Source organism: Octopus bimaculoides, chromosome 12 (assembly GCF_046866305.1).
Source record: "Octopus bimaculoides isolate indiv1 chromosome 12, ASM4686630v1, whole genome shotgun sequence".
In the NCBI taxonomy this organism is placed as follows: Eukaryota; Metazoa; Mollusca; class Cephalopoda; order Octopoda; family Octopodidae; genus Octopus; species Octopus bimaculoides.
Genome location: NC_142939.1, coordinates 55,751,163 through 55,774,063, shown reverse-complemented (window position 1 = coordinate 55,774,063; position 22,901 = coordinate 55,751,163). Strand labels below are relative to the sequence as shown.

Genomic DNA, 22,901 nt, shown 5'->3' with positions numbered 1-22,901 from the left:
GTAGAGATAGATGCATATGTACATATGTGTATGCATACATGCATGTATATACAAATATATATAAATATATATATATATATATATATATATATATATATATATATATATATATATATATATATATATATATATACGCATGTATATAGATATAAATATATGTGTTCTGTGAGATACGAGTCACCAAATGATTAAATATGACAACGATTGTATCTTTGTATGGGTGTGTTTTTGTGGGATGCAAAATTGCAATAGGATATATATTATTATTTTCGTGTATGCGTGTGTATATATGTACGTGTTATCCTTATGTGATTGCATATATATAGGTATGCACATATCTTGTGTGTGTGTTTGTGTATATGCACATATAGTTTTGTATGTATGTAGGCGGCCATGTTGCATTTACAAATTTCAATGAGAGGGCGCGTGTGTGCCTGTACGTATGTATATGTGTGTATATGCATGTATATATGTTGTATGTGCATGAGAGAGAGAGAGAGAGAGATAGGGAGAGTAATAGGGCGTGTGAAAGAGAATGTGTATGCGTGACTGTGTTTTGTAAATGTGTTACACATGCGTTTATGCCGCTTCTATGTTTGTGTGTGTATCTTTCTGTGTGGGATTTTATTTGCAATCAAGTCCGCCGACACCATCGGCCGGAAATCAATACCGGTTGCTGATTGGACGTATTTGTTCTCGTGACATCACGAAGCCCTGCCTTTACTAACAATATAAGATGCTGAAAAATAATGAATATTATCATACATTCTTCTAAGCAAATCCTAACATCGGTGGTGCATTCTCAAAAACCAAAAAAAAAGAGAAGAAAAAATATAAATATATATTTAAATATTAATTTATTCATATATTTACATATTTATATATATATATATATATATATATATATATATACACCTTAAAACAACAACGTAATTTATAAGAGGTACCAGACGAACAATATATATTAAACGAAGAAGAATTCTTTCTGAGAAGTCTGTTTGAAGGGCTGCAGAAGAAAAAAAAACACACACACAAACAAAAACACACAGAGGAACTCAAAATGTTCTGCAAACATTTGTCATTTGTTGCCATCACAATCTGTTTCTTGTTGGTATTGGCCAAAACAGTAAGTAGACACTTTCATTCTTTATGTTCATCTATGTGACTGTAAGAAATTGTGTATGCAAGCATGCGTGGTTTTGTTTACGTTCTATATATATATATATATATATATATATATATATATATAAATAATATATAATATATATATATATATATATATAAACTCTTTAAGTATGTATAAATATATGTATTTATGTGTATATATATATATACACACACAATTTGCATTTGTGTATGGTCTCACGCGCACTTACCACACCAATGCTAGACGCACGCGCATACACTACACCATACACACACACACACACACACACACACACACACACACACACACACACACACACATATATATATATATATATATATATATATATATATATATATATATATATATATATATATATATACATACACACATACACACATATGTTCATATATATGTGAGGGACGGAGTCGCGTGGTTTAGTGGTTAGGGTGTTCCACTCTTGACCATAATAGTGTGATTTAGATTCTTGGAGCAGGCGATCCATTGTGACCTCAAGAAAAACACTTCGTTTTCTTTTGCTCCAGTCCCATTCAGCTAGCAAAATTGAGTAGAATCCTGCAGCGGACCTTGAAACCGACCTCATGATCCTATCTTGGACAGGACCTTTGGTCCATTTTTGATAGACACATACCAATATACACACGTACGTAACGTATGTATTTGTATATGAATGTATGATTGTTAGTTTGTATAAATGATATTCTGTTCAGTTCATATTTTCTCAAATTTAGTAACATACTTTTATATATATACTGCGGTGGCTATATGTATCTAAACTTATTGTGACATGTATGGTTTTGCTGTTGTCTTTACGCTATATTCGAACCTGTTAGCTGTATGTTCTCAACAGTGTTCTCCTTAAAAGTGTTAACGAAAACATTTAAACGATACCATGTTTCGTGTCCCATCTCCGACGATACGTGTTCAAAACGTCGACATTTTGACCTCTCAGCTTTATCCTGACAATTTTTTCCTATCTATTTGTTCGTTGTTACCGTTTACTAGTAAACTTTTGTGACTTGAGTGAGAAATTCTACTCCATAACCGGCCAAAGTTTCTTTAATTACTAACAATGTGATCAAACTCCTCCTATGTGTGCTGTTTTAATTTGGGGCGTGGTTCGAAGACTGCACATGGTACTTATACAACATGTTTAATTATGAGACTAAAGTATTGTGTTTTTGTGTTTGTTGTGTTGTTTGTTATTTGTTTTTGTTCGTTTGGTTACCTGTCCGTTTCTAAACGCAAACTTTTACGATTCTTTGTTATTGCTATTTATTAAACGAGAGACGGCAGCGAGCTGGCAGAATCGTTAGCGCGCTGGACGAAATGCTTAGCGATATTTCGCCCGTCGTTTCGCTCTGAGTTCGAATTTCACCGAGGTCAACTTTGCCTTTCATCCTTTCGGGGTCGATAAATTAAGTACCAGTTACGCACTGGGTAGATGTAATCGACTTAATCCCTTTGTCTGTCCATGTTTGTCCCCTCTATGCTTAGCCCCTTGTGGGCAATAAAGAAATAAGAATCGTTAGCGCGCTGGACGAAATGCTTCGCGATATTTCGCCCGTCGTTTCGCTCTGAGTTCGAATTTCACCGAGGTCAACTTTGCCTTTCATCCTTTCGGAGTCGATAAATTAAGTACCAGTGAAACACTGGAGTCGATGTAATTGACTAGTCCCCTCCCCAGAAATTTGGGGCCTTGTGCCTCGAGCAGAAAGGATTATTATGACGAGAAAGTGGTATTTCGCCTGTCACTACGTTCTGAGTTCAAATTCCGCCCAGTTCGACTTTGCCTTTCATCCTTTCGGAGTCGATAAATTAAGTACCAGTGAAACATTGGGGTCGATGTAATCGACTAGTCACCTCTCCCACCCAAATTTGAGGCCTTGTGTCTCCAGCAGAATGGATTATTACAACGAGAATCGTTAGCATGCCGGACAAAATGCTTAGCGGCATTTCATCCGTCTTTACGTTCTTAATTCAAATACCACCGAGGTCGACTTTGCCTTTTATCCTTTCGGGGTCAATGAAATAAGTACCAGTTGAGCACTGGGTTCATGTAATCGTCTAGCCCCCGCCCCCAAATTTAAGGCATTGTGCTTTTTTAGTAGAAAGGATTATTCCAATCGTTAGCACACCAGGCAAAATGCTTTACGTCCTGAGTTCCCTCATTACGTTCTGAGTTCAAATTCCACCGAGGTCGACTTTGCTTTTCATTCTTTCGGGGTTGATAAATTAAGTACTAGTGAAACAACGGGATCGATGTCATCGACTTATCCCTTCCACTAAATTGTATCTATTGTAAAACAGATTATCCTCATAAAGGCGTCCAGCAGGCAGAATCGTTAGTACACCGGACAAAATGCTTAGCGGCATTTCGTCCGTCTTTACGTTTTGAGTTCAAATTCTTCTCATTTCGATTTTGCCTTTTATTCTTTCGGCGTCGATAAAAAGAATAGTACCAGTTCAACGCTGGGGCTGATGTAATCGACTGAGTTCCTTCCCATCAAATTTCTGGCCTAGTGCCAAAATTTTAAGCCAATATCATTATTTGCTGCAGGATGAAAATTTCCATTTACAGAGGAAAAGTGTGTGCGTATGTATGTGTATGTGTGTATGTGTGAGAGATAGAGAAAGAGAGTGGGGAGGGGAGGGGGGAAGAAACCATTTTAAAAGTTTGAATCCAACATATTAGTATAAGGTTTAGTGTAAAGTATACACGGTGGTAGTGAATTGGCAAAAATTTCAGCCTTATTTAGACACGTTCCTTAACATTCTAATTTCAGACCTCATTTACACTAAACTTTCCTTTTATTAAACTTGTGTATTAAAATCCATCTGCTCGATTCTATGCACTTCCAAAATCTGCAGCTTACAACCTTTGTTAAAAATTCACATCAAATTCTATCACTACTCTTCTTTCTAATTTTGGCACGCGGCCAAAATTCTGATAGGAGGAGGGGAAATGGATTACATCCATCCCAGTACAAATCTAGTACTTATTTTATTGATCTCGAAAAAGATGAAAACAAAGTTAGCCTCGCCGAGATTTGTCCTCAGATAGTAAGGAGTTGGACAAATACCACAAGCCATTTCGTACCGACGAAATCCACCGATCATAAAAACCAGAAATTTGGGAGGACCGGGGGTGTCGACTATACCGATCTGGTGCATAAGTTGCACTTTGTTTTATCAACCTCCAAAAAGATGAAAGGCAAAGTTGACCTTGACGGCATTTGAACTCAGAACGTAACGGCAGACGAAATACCGCTAAGCATTTAGCACGGGGCGCTAACGTTTCTGCCAGTTCGCCGCCTTCGGACCATGTAATATTATTAATCTGAATGATGGATGTAGTCTGTCTCCCATTTTGGGGTTCCAACAGCTTCTCCATTTGTCAAATTTCACTTTTGTTCAATTCGTGGCTATATTAAATTTGACCAATTTTTCGTGCTGTGGAATCGAATCAGAAATCGCAAAGTTGCGAAGCGTTCTTATTAATCGCATATCCGTGCCTTCATCCTGCGTTGACTTAGTTGTAACTGTATGCACATGTATGTGCGCATGTGTGTGTATGCACATGTGTGTGTGTGTGCGTGTGGTGGCGCGTATGTGTGTATATGTGAGTCATGTACGAACTATTATACTGCCATTTGCTTTCTTTCTCCAAAACTAAGAATGTTTTATTTGAGTAAACTGTTTCTCACAAGTGTAGGTTGCGTTGAAGAGTGTATAATGCTGGTCTGGATGTTGAGGATTCAATTCCTTGATAAGGCAGTGCGTCGAGAGTCCTTAAACAAGACACTTCATTTACACATTTTTCAGTCTAATCAGCTGAAAATACATACCAGCCGTGCAACCTCTCTCTCTCTCTCTCTCTCTCTCTCTCTCTCTCTCTCTCTCTCTCTCTCTCTCTCTCTCTCTCTCTCTCTCTCTTTTCGAACCGGATGATTTATATTATATAGTTCGATATCTCACTATTCTGCCTTTTATTCCTGTTTCAACCGACATTATATTTCATCCATCGTTACTGATAATAACTCAAGATGTTTGAGTCAAATCATACGTAAAACATATTGTCAACAATATTTTATACAATACTTAAGAGTTAACACCGATAGTGATTTCTTGTATTGCAACAATAGTCCTCTGACTGTCGCTGTCCATCGCAGAATGTATATTCATATAATCTGCCGACACAAACGTATTTCCAAAATTTGCGGCTTATAGTTTTTATTAGGAATTCACACGACTTAGCGGCATTAACATTGCTTCGATCTGAGCTTCTAAAAAGAGCTTTAAACTTAAGTTTGTAAACCAATAAAACACCCAGTATGTTTACGGGGATGTTGCTCTTTACAGCGATTGCATATCCTTCAATCGTTCCTCGTTTAAATTTAGATGTACTCTGATATCAACAGTGAAATGACTTGTTAATCAAGCCGCCGTTGAACTGCTAAACGTTGTTGAGCTACTAAGACATCGTTGAACTGTAGCTAGGATACGAGCCGTTGGCCATTCTGCTAGCATCCCAAACTGCCATCGACTTGGGTGTCTGCGAGTCACTTTTTCAATAAGATAATGAGATGTTTTTGCTGTTGACATTTTATGATTGTAAAGAATTCTCATCGTACTTCCCCAAAGAAATTCAGTCTTTACTATTCGCAGAAATGGTAAGAAATTAATCTCATTAGTTACTTTGTTTGATATACTGATTTCTAATTTTGGCTCAAGGTCCGCAATTTTGGGAGAGAGGTTAAGTCGATTACATCGACCCCAGTGTCAAGTTTGGATTTTTAGGTTCTGGATTCACATTATGTTGATGTCAATTTGCCTTTCATCATTTCGAGGGCTGACAAAATAAAGTACCAGACAAATACTGTGGTCTATGAAATCGACTAACTTCCTTCTGTCAAAATTGCTGGCCTCGTGCCCTATGCAAAAACTATAGCATACCTTTCCCACCCTCACTCCCCAAAAGAATGAAATACAAAGTCGACTCCGGCGGAATTTGAACTCAGAACGTTAAGACGAACGAAATGTCGCTAAGCAATTTACCTGACGTGCTAACGATTCTGGCCAGCTCCCCCACCTTATACATTGATTGATATATTGATTACGCTTATGTACAGGTTAAGTTGGTCTAATAGTTAGAGCGTTGAACTCGTGGTCGTCAGGATGTGGATTCCGATCTTGGACAAGGTAGTGCGTCGTAAACTTAAACAAAGCGCTTTATTTCATGCAGCTTCACACAACTCAACTGAAAATCAATACCAGTAAGAGCAGTGGGTTAGCTTCGCAACAGACTAATGAATGACGTCCCATCCGGGAGGAAATTGTGTACTTTCAGTTACTTTACGTTTAAGAAACCGAGAAAAGCATCGATCTGATGAGCCCGAAGGTGCGAAACAAACAAGATTTTTTTCGCTGGTTAAGCTACATGCTTATAACTGCTCATATTTATATAGTAGCTGTGTTATTTATATACGAACATGTATACACTCCGTAGTCATGGTCACTGCATCTCAAACAGAATAAAATCTTCGAGTAGGTTGTTAAATATTGTTTGTTTACAAACCGTTGAATAAAAATTTAGAAATCCAATGTGTACAATGCTTTCAAAATAAATGCCAAACTTCCGGGTTTCGTCATTTTTTAAAGATCTTGCTTGTTATATTGTTTTTGATGTTGTTGTTTTGTTCATACATGCTCTCGTTAATGTCGTACAATCTTCAAGACAACAGACAAATGATAAAAACGAAACCTCTGACAAACTGTGGGTTTCAATCAGTAAAAAAAAAAAAGTAGAGAAAAATAAATGAAAAATGAAATAAAAATAAATAAATATAAAATTTAATTAATGAAATCAACTATAAAGCTATTTACTGGCTGTTATCGGTATTATTATTTTTATTGTTGTTATTTTGCCGTGTAACAAAAATAATTGTCATAAATGAAATTGTGAACAAAAGATATTTCTTCTAATTGAGGAAATACTTCAGTCGAACATTTTTCTTCTGAAAACAAAACGATACAAAGGTAAAAAAAAAAAAAAAAAAGACCGAGACATAAAGCTAATATGTTCATTTTAGTGTTAGTGAAATTGTTTCAACCATAGCAACGAAATTTTCACTAAGAATATATAGTTATATTATTTGTTCTCTTTTCTGTTTTGCTTTTTCTTTTTCCTTCATATATTTAGCTATATCTACCCGATAGTCTAATATAACAGTGAATTTTCCGTGTATAATCACAACTGTTCGACCATGAACGAGCGTCGTACTACCAGAAGTATAATGCAGACGTGTTAAGTTGTTGCCTTGGTTTCAATTCCGAATGAAAGTGATCTCATTCAGATACTACATTAACGTCATTCGAAGAAACCAGCAAAAGTTCTCTACATTCTTACTAGACTTGCTAGAAATAATAACTTAATTTCAATCAAATCGCATACACTGTATAACGCAACAGAAAGGAGAGAATAGATACATTCTTTTTATATATACTATATCTGAATTAAAGACATGGTGTTCACGGCTGGATCAGGGATGAACTGAGACTAAAAATAGCTGGTACTTAGTGACAATGAAATTATTGTTTATGAGAAGGGCTCAATAGATTCCAATACCTGATCGGTAATTTATCGCCCTTGAAAGGATGAAGGCAAAGTTGACTTTAGTAGGATTTGAACCCAGAATGTAAAGAAACAAGTGTGGCTGTGTTGTAAGAGACTTGCTTCACAACTACACGGTTCCAGATTCGGTCCCACTTTGTGGCTCTTTGGGCAAGTAACTTCTACGATAGCCGCGGGCCAACCAACACTTTCTGAGTGGATTTGATAGATGGAAACTGAAAGAAGCTCGTCGTATGTGTGTGTGTGTGTTTGTGTGTGTCTGTGTGTGTCTTTGTATCTGTGTTTGTCTTACCACCACCGCTTGACAACCGGTGTTGAATGGATTACATCCCCGTAACTTAGCGTTTCGGCAATAAGAGACCGATAGAATAAATACCGCAATCTAATGACTGAACAAATACCATAAAATTATATTTTCTGATTTAGGTACAAAAACCAGCTATTTTGAGGGAAGAGAGTTAGTCGAATTCATAGACCACAGTATTTGCCTGGTACTTTATTTTGTCAGCCTCCGAAAGAATGAAAGGCAAATTGCCATCAACGTAATGTGAACCCAGAACTTTAAAAAAAAACAGAGCAAATAATGCAAGATAATGGAGTGATAGAACCTACGCAGGCGAACATTTAACTGGGAAACATCTCTACAACCATCTACCGTCCATTATTCCTGGGAGGGCTGTAGGGTTAGAGTCCCCAGGCACCACCTCCATAGGGTCATATTAAAAGCAATCATCACCAGATTTACCAACTGGATTCCCAAGCGCGACCAACTAAGACTGTGGATATTTATTTCTCTATTGCCCGCAAGAGAATAAACCTAGAAGGGACAAACAAGGACAGACAAATGGATTAAGTCGATTATATCGACCCCAGTGCGTAACTGGTACTTAATTTATCGACCCCGAAAGGATGAAAGGCAAAGTCGACCTCGGCGGATTTTGAACTCAGAACGTAACGACAGACGAAATACCGCTAAGCATTTCGCCCGGCGTGCTAACCATTTTGCCAGCTCGCCGCCCCATAGACTGTCGATATTACCCAACCATCTCTTCTTCGACTACCCCTAGCTCTCCTTCCAGTTGGCTCGGCTTGAAGGAACCGTCTTGCAATTCTATCTTGTGGCACACTAATGACAAGTCCGTATTACTGGGGTTGTGATCTCTAAGTCCGTAATGGTAGCGGCTCGACTTAGAGAGACTCCCTGATCTCCGAGTTACACACCCTGTCGATCCTTTGAAGGATCCCCATTTAGGTTACTTGTATTTACGATCGTATTCATTCGGTCAATACCCACCATTCATGACCATACTGTATCGAATTAGGCATTTACATGAGTGGAACATGGCTCCTTCATTGAAATATCCCTAATACATGCTTCAAACGAGAACCTTATGATATCCACAGCTACCGGCTTGTAATTACCAGAAACACTGATAGTTTTGTATATTTTGTTGCATCACATGAAAGGAATAATATAAGGGATATTTCAAGGCCTGACATATTAATTTATTTTGGTAAATAGAAACTTCCGTTTGCTTGAAGTGTTTGACATATCTGGGGTTTTTTTGTTTGTTTTTGTTTTGTTTCTCCCTTCTATTTCTTTATTTCTCTCTCTATCTTTCGCTCTCTTTCTCTATCTCTCTCTCTCTCTCCCATGCATATATACTCTCACTCACTCTTTTTCTCTACTTTCTTTCTTTCGAATTTTTCTTCATATTCTAGGAAATAAAAACCGTTTTTCCCACTTCGAGGCGTAACTTGAGTCACACAAAATGACAGTGATAAGAATTAGCAGAGATGTTATGGCCAAGAATGTAATACAATCTAGTCCAAAAGCCGAGTATTAAGAGATTGGACAGTGTTGATAATAATAATAATAATAATAATGATAATAATAATAATAATAATAATAATAATATTATTAACCATTTTGCCAGCTCGCCGCCCCATAGACTGTCGATATTACCCAACCATCTCTTCTTCGACTACCCCTAGCTCTCCTTCCAGTTGGCTCGGCTTGAAGGAACCGTCTTGCAATTCTATCTTGTGGCACACTAATGACAAGTCCGTATTACTGGGGTTGTGATCTCTAAGTCCGTAATGGTAGCGGCTCGACTTAGAGAGACTCCCTGGAAACATGAGTCTTTCATTCAACATCTTTAAACAACCCTTATTCAGGAACCTTTTGAGCAGAATGGGCTACACGACCTGAAGAAAAATTCTAACAGGGCTCCACCTGCAAGGTCATGCGCTGATAACCTTGATATAAGATCACCATGTTGCGCACATGTGGTTGAGATGCATGTGCCTGGTATACCCTTATCACACGGGTAGTCATAATGGGTATACTTGGCTTCGTATATGTGATCTCAAATTTTAAAACAAACACATAATTTTGTTATGGTTTCTTAAACATTCTCTAGAACAATACTGTACAAATTCAAATATATGGTACTCTAGGCATAACACCTACATGAACTTCTAACTTGTTGTCTCTTGAGGTCTCTTGGTGAGACTTGGATCCAACTTGTACAAATGCAAAGCAAAAGTCAAACATAAAATAATAATAATAATAATAATCCTTTCTATTATATGCCTGAAATTTCGTGGGAGAGGCCAGTTGATTAGATCGACTCCAGTACGCAACTGGTATTTAATTTATCGTCCCCGAAAGGATGAAAGGTAAAGTCAACTTCAGTGGAATTTGAACTCAGAACGTAGCGGCGGGCGAAATGACGCTAAGCATTTCGTCCAGCGTGCTAACGATTCTGCCAGCTCACTGCCTTAATAATAATAATAATAATAATAATAATAATAATAATAATAATAATAATAATAATAATAATAATAATAATAATAATAATAATAATAATAATAATTCTTTATTCGCTGCAAAGACCTCAATACACATTTAGGACAAAACAAAGACAAAGTTCCCCAATAGACAGGAAACGTCACCCGGGGACAACAAGCAAACCCACAAATCCCAAGTTACTCTATTCACCAGGAGTATCGTGGTGTTCCGGTCTTCCTCGTACTTTTCAGAGTACACGTGTATGCATAGAGTAAGTCCATTCACTCGGGCCATTCTCGCTTTATTTACCTTCCTCTGAAGAAATTTACTATGAAGACAACTCCTTCTTCACCCTCACTTTCCCTAAAAGCTAAAATCCATCCCATTGCTGTTATTGTGTCCCAGATCAGTTCTCACCGAGTAGACCTTAAAACTGTTTAATTCAGACTGTGACATAATATGCTCCCTATTTTTAAGAAATGTGACGGTAGAACCCCAAAATATGATTTGAGAGGGATTTGTTTGCCATTCCTTGCAGTTTGAACTGTTATTACGTAGTGGTTCTTTTGTTGTCTCGTGGGGACCATCATGTGTAATTAAGATATGAAGCTCTTTGATGTTTTAAAACTTTCGTTTCATCACGGAACTATCTGAAAGATTTAAAACAATTCTGTCTCCATTAAAATTCCGTACGCTGTGACCTCTTCAAGCGTATCCGATTTTACTGTCAATTCGAAATTCCACATCTCTTTTTTTAATTGATCAATTAATTACAAGCTAATTAACAGTATAAATTATCTTTATTGGATCATACGAATATAAGAATGAATTTGATATATATATATATATATATATATATATATATATATATATATATATATATATATATATATATATATATATATACATATATATATATATTATGCACACACACACACACACACACACACACACACAGACCTTTGCCTATGTGTGTGTATACGTTTGTAAATTCGTATATATATATGTATGTCTGTGTGTTTTTGTAAGCATGGATTTGGTAAAAAAAAAAACACAGGATTCGGTCTTTGTTCTTTTAATTATAATCCCAATCATTATAATTACCATATCTTTTGTCATTAGTGGCCATTGCCTTATTATTACATAATCATTAAATTTAAAATTCTTTAATATCATCACTTTTTTTTCTTTATACTGTCATTATCATCATAATCGTCATCAGTTTTATTAATGTCTTTATACTATCGTCCTTTTCACTTTCATCCGCCATCATCATCATCATCATCCACTCCATCACCACCAGCCCCCACCTTCCTCCTCATCCTGAACATCACTCTTGGCCTCATCATTACTAACAACGCCATCATCACCATCGTCACCACTACTATCTCTACTACTACCACCACCACTATAACTACTGCCTCCTCTACCGCCACCACCACCACCACCACCACCACCACACGAAGTACTGTCACCATCGTTGATATAATCCTCGCCACCATCCCCACCATGACCACTATCATCGCTACCATCATCACTATCAACATCATCACCATCAGCAACATCGCTTACATCGTCAACACGAGTCAATGCGAAAGAGCCTCGAATGTGGTCGTTATATATGCTAAAAATAGTAGTCAAATATCTTTCAGTTCACATGTCATCGTCTTTGGAAAAGATTCGTTGGATGATGCAGTCTTGTGTTCCTTGTGTATAGGAAAATGACGGGATGCTCACGGGTGGAATGTCTTTGATCATAAGCTGTGCCCAATCAGATGTACCCAAGGGTTAAACCGTAACAACAAAGACAACAGTATCAAGACACCGCCAACATCACCATCACTACATTCATCATCATAACAACCACCTCAATAGCTACCATGATCAGCATCATTACCATCACACAAACAACATCATCATCATCACTATAACCATCCCTCCGCCTCCGGTCCATTCTCTTCAAACACCAGCGCCGCCATCGCATTCAGTTAAAATTACACTGCTTATCAAACAAATTAAAGTAACATATTTAAATAAGGCATTTTTGCAATTAAGAATTCAACATTAAAATCAACTGTAGCTATTAATTAGTTAATCTCACCTCGAAAGACATGTCTTCCTCCTCATTTTCTTATTCCTTTTCTCCTTCGTCTTCATCTTCCTCATTTTCTCTTTCTTGTTTTCGTTCTTTTCATCTTCCCCACCCCTTCACTCTCTCTCTCACACACTCACACACACACCCTCTTTTTCCATTACCTTTTAAAAGCTATTTTCTTTTGATTACAGTCGTTACAATTGTAATCGTTATTTCATAAAGATGCTAATTTATTATCTGCCATCTGTGACTATATGTAGTAGTAGTAGTAGTAGTAGTAGTAGTAGTAGTAGTAGTAGTAGTGGTAGTAGTAGTAGTAGTAGTAATAAGTAGGCGGTTTTCTTCTAGCTGCTCTTCAGCTAAATGGGTGGTTCCGATAGAATAACTAGAATCCATCCCATCACACCCACGAGAAAACGGTGTGAGTTTAAAGTTTAATAAGTAAAAACAGTTCAATCCATTGTTAGTTTTAATTATGACAGGATAATTTAAATTGTTGATTAATGCATGTCATTTGTTCATGCATTTTATTATATCATCCTTCAACAACAACAAACAAAATAAAACAACAACATTTTACTTTTGTTTAAATGAAAGAATAATAATTACAAAGAAGAGAGAAACAAAACTTGGTTTCGAAGGAAGCACGATTTCCTGTCGAAGCATATTGATTTTTATCATTGATACAATAGAAAAATGTTTGGAAACATAACTTTGATGATCAATTGGAACCTATTATTTGATTGATACTACTATTATCGATCTGAAAAGAGAATAAATTGAAAACGAAGGACGGCACGGTTCGAACTTGAAAACAAAAGAAAAGCAGTGACTTTACCTGATACTGCAACTCACAAATATTTAGCATATATTAAGGTGGCGAGCTGGCAGAAATGTTAGCACCCCGGGCGAAATACTTAGCGGTATTTCGTCTGTCTTTACGTTCTGAGTTCGAATTCCGCCGAGGTCGACTTTGTTTTTCATCATTTCGGGGTCGATAAATTAAGTACCAGTTACGCACTGGGGTCGATGTAATCGACTTAATCCGTTCGTCTGTTCTTGTTTGTTCCCTCTATGTTTAGCCCCTTGTGGGCAATAACGAAATAGGTATTTCGTCTGTCTTTACGTTCTGAGTTCAAATTCCGCCGAGGTCGACTTTGCCTTTCATCATTTCGGGGTCGATAAATTAAGTACCAGTTACGCACTGGGGTCGATGTAATCGACTTAATCCTTTTGTCTGTCCTGGTTTGTCCCCTCTATGTTTAGCCCCTTGAGGGCAATAAAGAAATAAGAATGATTAGCACCCCGGGCAAAATGCTCAGCTGTTTCGTCCGTCCTTACTTGCTGAGTTCAAATTCCACCGCGGTCAACTTTGCCTTTCATCGTTTCGGGGTCGATAAATTAAGTACCAGTTGCGTACTGGGCTCGATCTAATCGACTAGCCCCCTCTCCCAAAATTTCGGGCCTTGTGCCTAGAGTAGAAAAGAAAAGAATCGTCAGCACGCTGGGCAAAATGCTCAGCTGTATTTCGTCCGTCCTTACGTTCTGAGTTCAAATTTCCGCCGAGGTCGACTTTGCTTTTCATCCTTTCGGGGTCGATGAAATAAGTATCAGTTTCGCACAGGGGGTCGATGTAATCGACTAGTCACCAACCCCCAAATTTCAAGTCTTGTGCTAATAGTAGAAAAGATTATTTCATTGATGCTTATATTATCGATCTGAAAAGAGAATAAAGTGGAAGTGAATGACGGTGGGGTTCGAACATGGAAACAAAAGGAAAACAGTGACTTTAACCAATACTACAACTCGCATTTATTTAGTATATATTCAGGCGACGAGCTGGCAGAATCGTTAGCACACCGGGCAAAATGTTCAGAGGGATTTATTCTAGCTTTACCTTCTGTGTTTAAATTCTGCCGAAGTCGATATTGCCTTTCATTGGGCAAGCACTGAGCTTTCATTGATCCAAAACTGAGCTTTCATTGATTCAATACTGAGTATTGATTGATCCGAGACTCAGTTTGGTTGAACTCACATTGGGTTTAATTGCTCAATACTGTGCTTTTATTGAGTTTTAGTTGACCCAGTATTGAAATTTCCTGAAACGAACACTCAGTTTTTTATTGCCAACTCAATGTTCTTGCCCGATACTTAATATGCCTAGCTAATACACTTCTTGAATACCTAAAACAATTTTGTACAGCACAATAACGTCAATCGCATGAAAACTTTAGTTATGAGAAAATAACTCCGTTTGACAACGTACAATTTCTGCACACTCCCACCATGTATATATTGAAAACCTACGCTCAAAGTGTTACAGATAAGTATTATACGCACACACTCAAATGTATGAAACTACTTTCCTAACTGTTCGCTTCCGGTCATTTTACGCCAACCATTCTCAACATGTTTTGACATAGACTAAAACTCAACTCCGCATTACTGTGCTTTCTTCCTTTCTCAATACTTCAGTGTCTAACCTTCTAGAGAAGCGCTTAAGCTTGAACCGTCAAGGATATTTCTGGTTTCGTTCCTCTGAACTTAAAATTACACTTAGTTTCACTTCCATGCTGCTATGTCATGCATATATATATGTGGGGGGGGGGGTGTATAGAGAGAAAAGAAATGGAGCAAAATAAACAACGAGAAGTTGATCATTAGTATTAAAAGGTCATAGTTTAATTGTAGTTCAGAGCCATTTACAGCTGTTTCTGTTTATCAAATCGAAGTAAATTTGCATTTATCTCGTTCCATTTCACAAACATTGTCAGAATGATTTAGAAGTCGATAAAATAAATATCAGTTAAGCACTGAGGTCGATGCAATCGATTATCCCCTCCACTAACATGTTGTCCTTGTGCCAAAATATTGCTTTCAATATTAAAATATAAGAGGGATAAGTCAATTACATTGATCCAGTGTTCAAGTGGTATTTATTTTATCAATCCCGAATGGATGAAAGACAAAGTGAACCTCAGCGGAATTTGAACTCGGAACGTAAAGACGAACGAAATACTGTTCAGCATTTTGCCCGGCGTGCTAACGATTCTGCCAGCACACCGCCTTATCTACTCCTTTTAAACTGAAGGAAATTTTGACTTATTTAAGTTAGGTTCGACAGCAACAGTGAACAAATCTGCTACACTGAAACATAGTATTTATCCTTATCAGTGGTGTGATGTGGGTCTTTATGTAATGAATAAAGTAAAACATTTTGTTATTCATTCGTCGTTGTTGTTGTTTGTAAATGGTTGTGACAATTCATAACATTTTGATTTAACACGGTAGTTTGACTTTTTGTGACATTGAATTAACCGTTAGATTTGTGTCACATTGAAATGTAGAACTATTGAATTAACTTTTCTGCTTTAAAGATACTTTGTTTTTAAAGTCAAAATACACGTGATGCCTAAATGGTTATGATTTTAAAATGGAGATCAATTAAATTGATGGATTAAAAATTCTTAAGAGCGTTGGACAAATGCTTTGCAATATTTAGTTACATTCGTCCGTTTTTACGTTCTAAGTTCAAATTCTGCCGAGACCCATGTTGCCTCTCATCCTTCCAGGGACGATAAAATAAGTTCTAGACGAGTACTGCGGTTGATATAATCGACTTACACCCTGCCTTGAAATTCCAGGCCTTGTGCCAAAATATTAAATCAGTATCTAGTCACATTACTCCACCGAGGTCGACATTACCTTTCATATTTTCAAGGTCGATAAAATGTGTACCGTTGAGCATTGAGGTTGATTTAATCGACTCATCCCCTCCCCACAAAATTGCTGACCTTGTGCCAAAATTTGAAACCGATATTTACTTCCATCCTTTTATGTTCCGAGTTCAAATCTTGCTTAGGTTGATATCGCCTTTTATTTATCGACAAAGATGTGATTCGGTGAACTCAGCGGAAGAAATCTTCATGGTTTAACGGAGAGAAAGGTGACTGCAGCAATGCATTGTGAGATGCAAAGGACAAGATGTGGCAATATTACTTTCTGCCTTATGTACAAGACCTGAAATTTTGTAGCGGGAAGCTAGACAATTACATCGATTTTTGTGTTTCGACTCCAAAAAGATAAATCGACCTCGGCGGAATTTGAACTCAGAACGAAAAGTATCAGAAGAAATGCGGCTACGCATTTTGTGTAACGATTCTAAAAGCTCACTGCCTTACAGCTCTATAAATAATGGTTTCAAATTTTAGCACTAGGCCAGCAATCTTAAGGGAGGAGATAATTCGATGACATTGACCCCAGAGTTAACTGGCGCTTATTTTATCGACCCCGAAAGGATGAAAGGTGAAGTCGACCTGGCGGAATAGAGCTCTATAAATAATACTTGGAAAAAGAAATGATTGTTGTATAATCGTGGCAGGAACTCTTTTGATTCCATTTCTGCTTTGTAAGAGTTGACCTATGGTTCAATAAATTCAGCATAAACCCCATAATTTACATTACTTTCTAATAAAGTATTGACCCACTGAGAATAGTCTAACTGAAAATAAATGTTTCGTGCAAGGCGGTAAACGGCAAACAGTTGTGTTAAAGTATGTTTCAGATTTTATCTTTTACTACCACAAACAAAATAATTCGTTTTGTTTTTCTTTTCCGTTTTAGTGGCTTTGCTACTTTTGAGATTTCAATCTTCAACCAAAGCAATTCAGAAATAAATGAAAGCAAAAATAGGAAAAGAGAGAAAAAAAATAAATAAATAAAATTAGCATAATCAAAACAGAAATCCATGATATTCGGTGTAATCCTCTCCAGAATTGAGATTCTAAGATTAAGAAAGCGAAAGGATGAAAATGAAAATATATATTAAAAAAAAAAAAAAACAGTAAAAAATAAATAAAGCTAAGCGGAAATATTTCTTCTCATCTCAACAACCGCTCCCCGTCTCAATTGAGAAAGATGTGATGAATGGAAAATAAGAACATGTCACTCGCTGAGTGTTGATATCGCGATTCAAGCGATAATAATAGTAGTAGTAGTAGTAGTAGTAGTAGTAGTAGTAGTAGTAGTAGTAGTAGTAGTAGTAGTAATAATAATAATAATAATAATAATAATAATAGTAATAATAATCCTTTCAACTATAGGCACAAGGCCTGAAATTTGGTGGGAGGGAACTAGTCGATTACATAGACCCCAGGGTTTCACTGGTACTTAATTATCGACCCCGAAGGATGGAAGGCAAAGTTGACCTCGGCAGAATTTGAACTCAGAACATAAAAACAGACGAAATTGAATTTTTTTCCTCTTGTAAAGTATTTGTGTGACCTGAATAAGTGAAAATCTGATGGCACTTGGTCTGGTGAGTAGGGTGGGGGGTGAGATAGAGCTTCCCATACTAAAGAATTAATCTTTTCTTGGATTATCTTCACTTAGTGTGGACTTTCGTTATCATGCTGCAGGATTACTCTCTTTCTCTTGACTGCAGTTAGTTGTTTTCTGAGCAAAATTGATTGACGTGTTAAAGTTGTTCGCAATAAAGTTCAGTAACGATGCTTTTTCACTTGTTTCAAGAATTCGAAATGAACAATACCTATTGTATTCCACTAAACGCACAGCAGCAAAATTTTCTTTCGTGTAGATCTGGTTTGCATGTTGTAACTGGATTTTCATATGGCGTCAGTCACTGCTTCTTGCGTTTATTGTTAGAATGAGATATTCATTGCTTATCACCTGTTACAATTTGATTACGAAAAAAATTTTGTTCATTCCTGGTTAGTAAATGCTTATAGATTGTTGCATGCACAGCTTTATTTTTGGAGCACAGTTATGAAGTACCCACTTCTCTTCTCTATTCATCAATATGCTTAAGATGATCTTTCACAACGGACTGAGGTTTATTAAACCTCTGGGATAAGTCACTGGTACTTTGACACGGTTTCTCTTGTGGTGTGACGTCAGACTGTTTTGGACAAAACGTTTAGCGCTATTGCTATTTCTCTCAGTTCTTTACAATATGATTTCAGATTCTATCTGAGTCGACTTTGCCTTTCATCCTTTCCAAGTCGATAAAGTAAATACCAGTTGAGTGCTTGGGTCGATGCAATCGATTATCCCGTCCCCTAACATGTTGACCTTCTGCCAAAATATGAAACAATCATTCTTGTAACTAAAAGCATTATTTAAAAATTGCTCAGAGGAGCTGAACGTGTTGTAGTAACAGTAGAAAATTCAGAGAAAAGAAAAACCGCATCTGTTGGCGATTGGCTTATATTTGTTGGTAGGAGAATGCTTACTGGTCAGTTTGACGACTTTCTTTGAATGCAGTCTATGATATCTGTGTTCATGTGTATATAACATCAGAACCGTCACACAAACGTGATTAATGTTTTAGTGACAGTATCAGCATCGGGATATGTACCAACGACTCACGGTAGCTATCTGATAAATTTACCAATGGTTAATAAAACGTTATAACTATACAAAGCAGATAAAATTTCGAAAATTTTGTCAACAGAAAATAAAATCAAGAGCTAATGGTTGTATTACACTAAAACCCACGGCTGTTATATATTTTTGATAAATCTTCGCTGTTGTATTACGGTAATTAATATTTAATTAGTCTTTTCCTCACTATATTTCTTCTGAAATATTCATGTTCCGTTTCAACTTATTTTTAAAATTGTAAGGAATTTGATGAAACAACTTTGTCATTCTTAAGTTGGTGTAAGGTAGTGTTGTAGTGAAAATGGTACTCACATTCCCACGTGACAAAGTGGTATGACACAGCCACTATAGAGTCAGACAGTCAGTCGCTGTAGGAAGTCATTAGTAGTAGAGTCGTTGTACGAGTTCTCAGCTGGAGTCAGCGTCAGCTACGTGATATATACGAGTTCGAGTAACCTTCAAGGTCGACATTTCAAAGTCATTGTCTTGCGGAGTTATCAGCGATAGCACGATAGACGAGTCAAAGATAATAAGATGCGGAATACCGCCACAACATAATAGTGGTGACAAGAATATTACAGTGCCGACAATAACACACAAGTGGACAAGGATCCCCATTATAACAGGTAGAGAGCTGGCAGAATCGTTGCCATACCAGTCAAAAAACTTCGCAGCATTTCTTCCGGCTTTACATTCTGAGTTTAAATTCGGCAAATTAAACCGTGGCCAGGTTTGCCTTTCATCCTTTTGGAATCGATAAAACTAGTACCAATTGAATACTGGGGTCCAAGTGCTTAAGAAGCCTCCTCAACCAAAATTTCTGGCCTTGTGCCTTAATAGAAAGGACAATTAAGCTGGTATTTGGAACAAAATTAGCCTAGCTTTAAAATATTGTGTTTATTATAGTACCAAGGAAACGATCTCAGGAAAGTTGGTAGCGAAAAGGAGAAGGGCTAGAGGTTTTGAAATATACAACTTACTTTACACAATTTTGTTACAACAGTAATAATATGATCACCAATTAGAAAACCGAACTGTAGCTGTTGCAACTTAATGATCTTACAGGGTAACTTAACCATGAATCGAAACTAATTTGCAGTTTTCAACATGTCAGTAGTTTATTTCTTATTTTAAAGAACTCAGCAAAATAAGTTTAAAATTATCGATCATTTACGTTCTCATGCAGCTAAATCATTGCTGTCACAGCCTATAAATCATAATTCATTTCTAGAATACCTGGTAGCATAATCCTCTAACTATAATTCTCTCCTAAGCAGAATAAAACCCTATTTCTTATTGCATACGTTTACCGAACTGATTATCATATAAGTACATTATTTGTTCAAATACATAAGCTTCAGTTGTGTATTAAGGGACAGTATTTCTATTATAGTTGAAATATTTAAACAAATGTTTCTGTCTCTCCATAGAGACTACCACGTCGTTTCAATGTGTGAGTGAAGATGTTTTAGTTAATAGCTTCCGATAAGGCATGAACGACACAAAATCAAGATTAACTCTGCTTGAAATATATACATAAATGTATATGTTATCTTTTTACTAGTCTCAATCACTGAGCTGTGGTGATATTGTATATATATTTATAAACATTTATAAACATATTTATATATGCACTGTATACATACATACATACATACATACATACATACATACATACATACATACATACATACACACACACACACACATACATATATATATATATATATATATATATATATATATATATATATATATATATATATATATATATTAAAAGTGTGTGTACATACTGTGTGTAAATATACACTGCATATATATATATGGTATGTATATAGATGGTATATATATATATTATATATATGAGTATATATTATATATATATAATATATATATGTATTTATAGACTCATTTTATAATGTATATGTGTGTGTCTATATATAAAGAATATGTATATATGTGTAATGTATTTAATCTACCTATAACTATATATATATATATATATATATATATATATATATATAGTTTACTTTTCTGTCAAAGTAAAATCAACAAAAACAGTACTCTATCCGGTGAGAGATAAATATTGCTTAATTTACACATTATATGGTTATGAGCTACTAATTGTTTCATATTTTGGAGATGTTATATAACAAGCTTTTAATAACACGCCTAGTGTCTCCAAGCAATCATCTGGCTTTGAGCACATGATCTATACAAGTTGCAAACTAGGACAATAGAACAAGAGAAATTACGGGAAAAAAACTGGAGGAAGGTGGATGCAAAATATTGAAGGGTAAAAGAAACGGAAAAAGAAAGGGAAAATGGAAGAAATAGAATTAGAGTGTTCCCTTTAATCGTGAAGCCATAAAGCTAATTGGTGTAGAATCAACAGAAGGGATCTAAAATCTGCGATACAGCTGCTCAGTCCGGAGAGGGTGGTGTTTCCAATTCGCCAAAAGAAACTTGCACCTATATTTGCATTCGCAGAAAATTTCTGATCTTAAATTGAGCAATGCGGTGGAATTTGTAGATCTAAAAATTATGTGAGCTTTCAGCAATGCATTACTTACATGTTTTAGGTCCATTAACATATAGCATGGATTTTCCCACGATTTTCCACTTGACTGTATGTGACGTGGAGTTGGTCTTCAAGTCCCATACGTGGCTGGCCAACATAGTGGCTTTACTTTTGCCCATACGCCGGAAAGAAGATAAGTGGTCAACATAGCGCCTTTTGAAATCCCCTTCGTACAATCCGATGTAATTCTTTTCGGTTATGTTATCATGGAGCGTTGCTGTTACTTCTACCAATATACAGCGGAGTTTACCACACACGCCAGGTCAAGTGGGCATGCTCCATAGTCTCGACAGTTACAACTGGGAGTGGGCTCATGTATAAGCCATGTGCACAAAACCCAACGATTGCTTGGAAATACTAGGCGTGTTTTTAAACCCCGATTAGAAAACCTCGCCAATGTATGAAGGTATTACTAATTTATAACCATATACGGTATACATAAGACAATATGAGTGTGCATACATACATATTCTGCGTTGTATGTAGAAACGGTGAAGAGTGAAAATTCTTTAAATAATTATAAGCTTTAAGCTTATAAGAGTTCACCGTGTATTGGCTAAAAAAATAGTCTAATGCTGGGCATATAAGCCCTCGACGGAAAAAGTAGGTACTAATATCCATAATACCTCCTTTTATATGCTCCAATATTAGAGTATTTTCTTTAGCCACTACACGATGAATGCATATAAGCTTAAAGTTTATAATTATTATTTACAGAATATATATAATATTGCATTACCATGTTATCGAACGATATAAATATATTTCGTTTGTCTCTGTGCACCCTAGGTCGTTTTATGTTACCTCGTTTAATCGATATTATGTTAATAGTTACGGAAGAATTTGCGTGGTTTCTTTTCCATAGACTTGTGTCTCATGCCCAAGAGACGAAGTTCTTATTTTCTAGATGTTACGACAAGCATATTCTAGTTTTAGTTTCAAAAAAAGATTAATTTAGCTGTGATAACATTATATTTTATTTATTTATTTATCATATTACTGCCATTTCAAAAATGCCTGCAACTGGTCGAGTCTTTAGACAAGATTTAACTTTATAACTAAAAGTTTTACGATTTACTTATATCTTAGTTCTGGCTCTTTGCTGTGTAGCTTCAAATAAGTCCTGTTGAGATAACATATTTCTTGGGGTGTGATTACCATGTCTAAAAGTCGATTTTCTCTCCGGGCCTTTCTGGTGAGAATGTAGGTAGAAACCCAACAGAATAA

The 22,901-nt window shown here is 36.4% G+C and overlaps 1 protein-coding gene across 2 annotated transcripts in view; it reads left to right on the top strand.

Annotated features, from left to right (window-relative positions):
* Positions 1–758: 758 nt before the first annotated feature.
* Positions 759–22,901, top strand: part of LOC106870130 (small cardioactive peptide-related peptide) — a 40,770-nt gene continuing 18,627 nt past the window's right edge. The window contains exon 1 of one of the 2 annotated variants that reach the window (XM_014916121.3): positions 759–1,126. In XM_014916121.3, coding sequence (XP_014771607.1) covers positions 1,061–1,126 — 66 coding nt within the window. In that variant the 5' untranslated portion in view covers positions 759–1,060. The remainder of the gene's footprint in view (positions 1,127–22,901) is intronic. The other variant, XM_014916120.3, reaches the window with a different exon arrangement.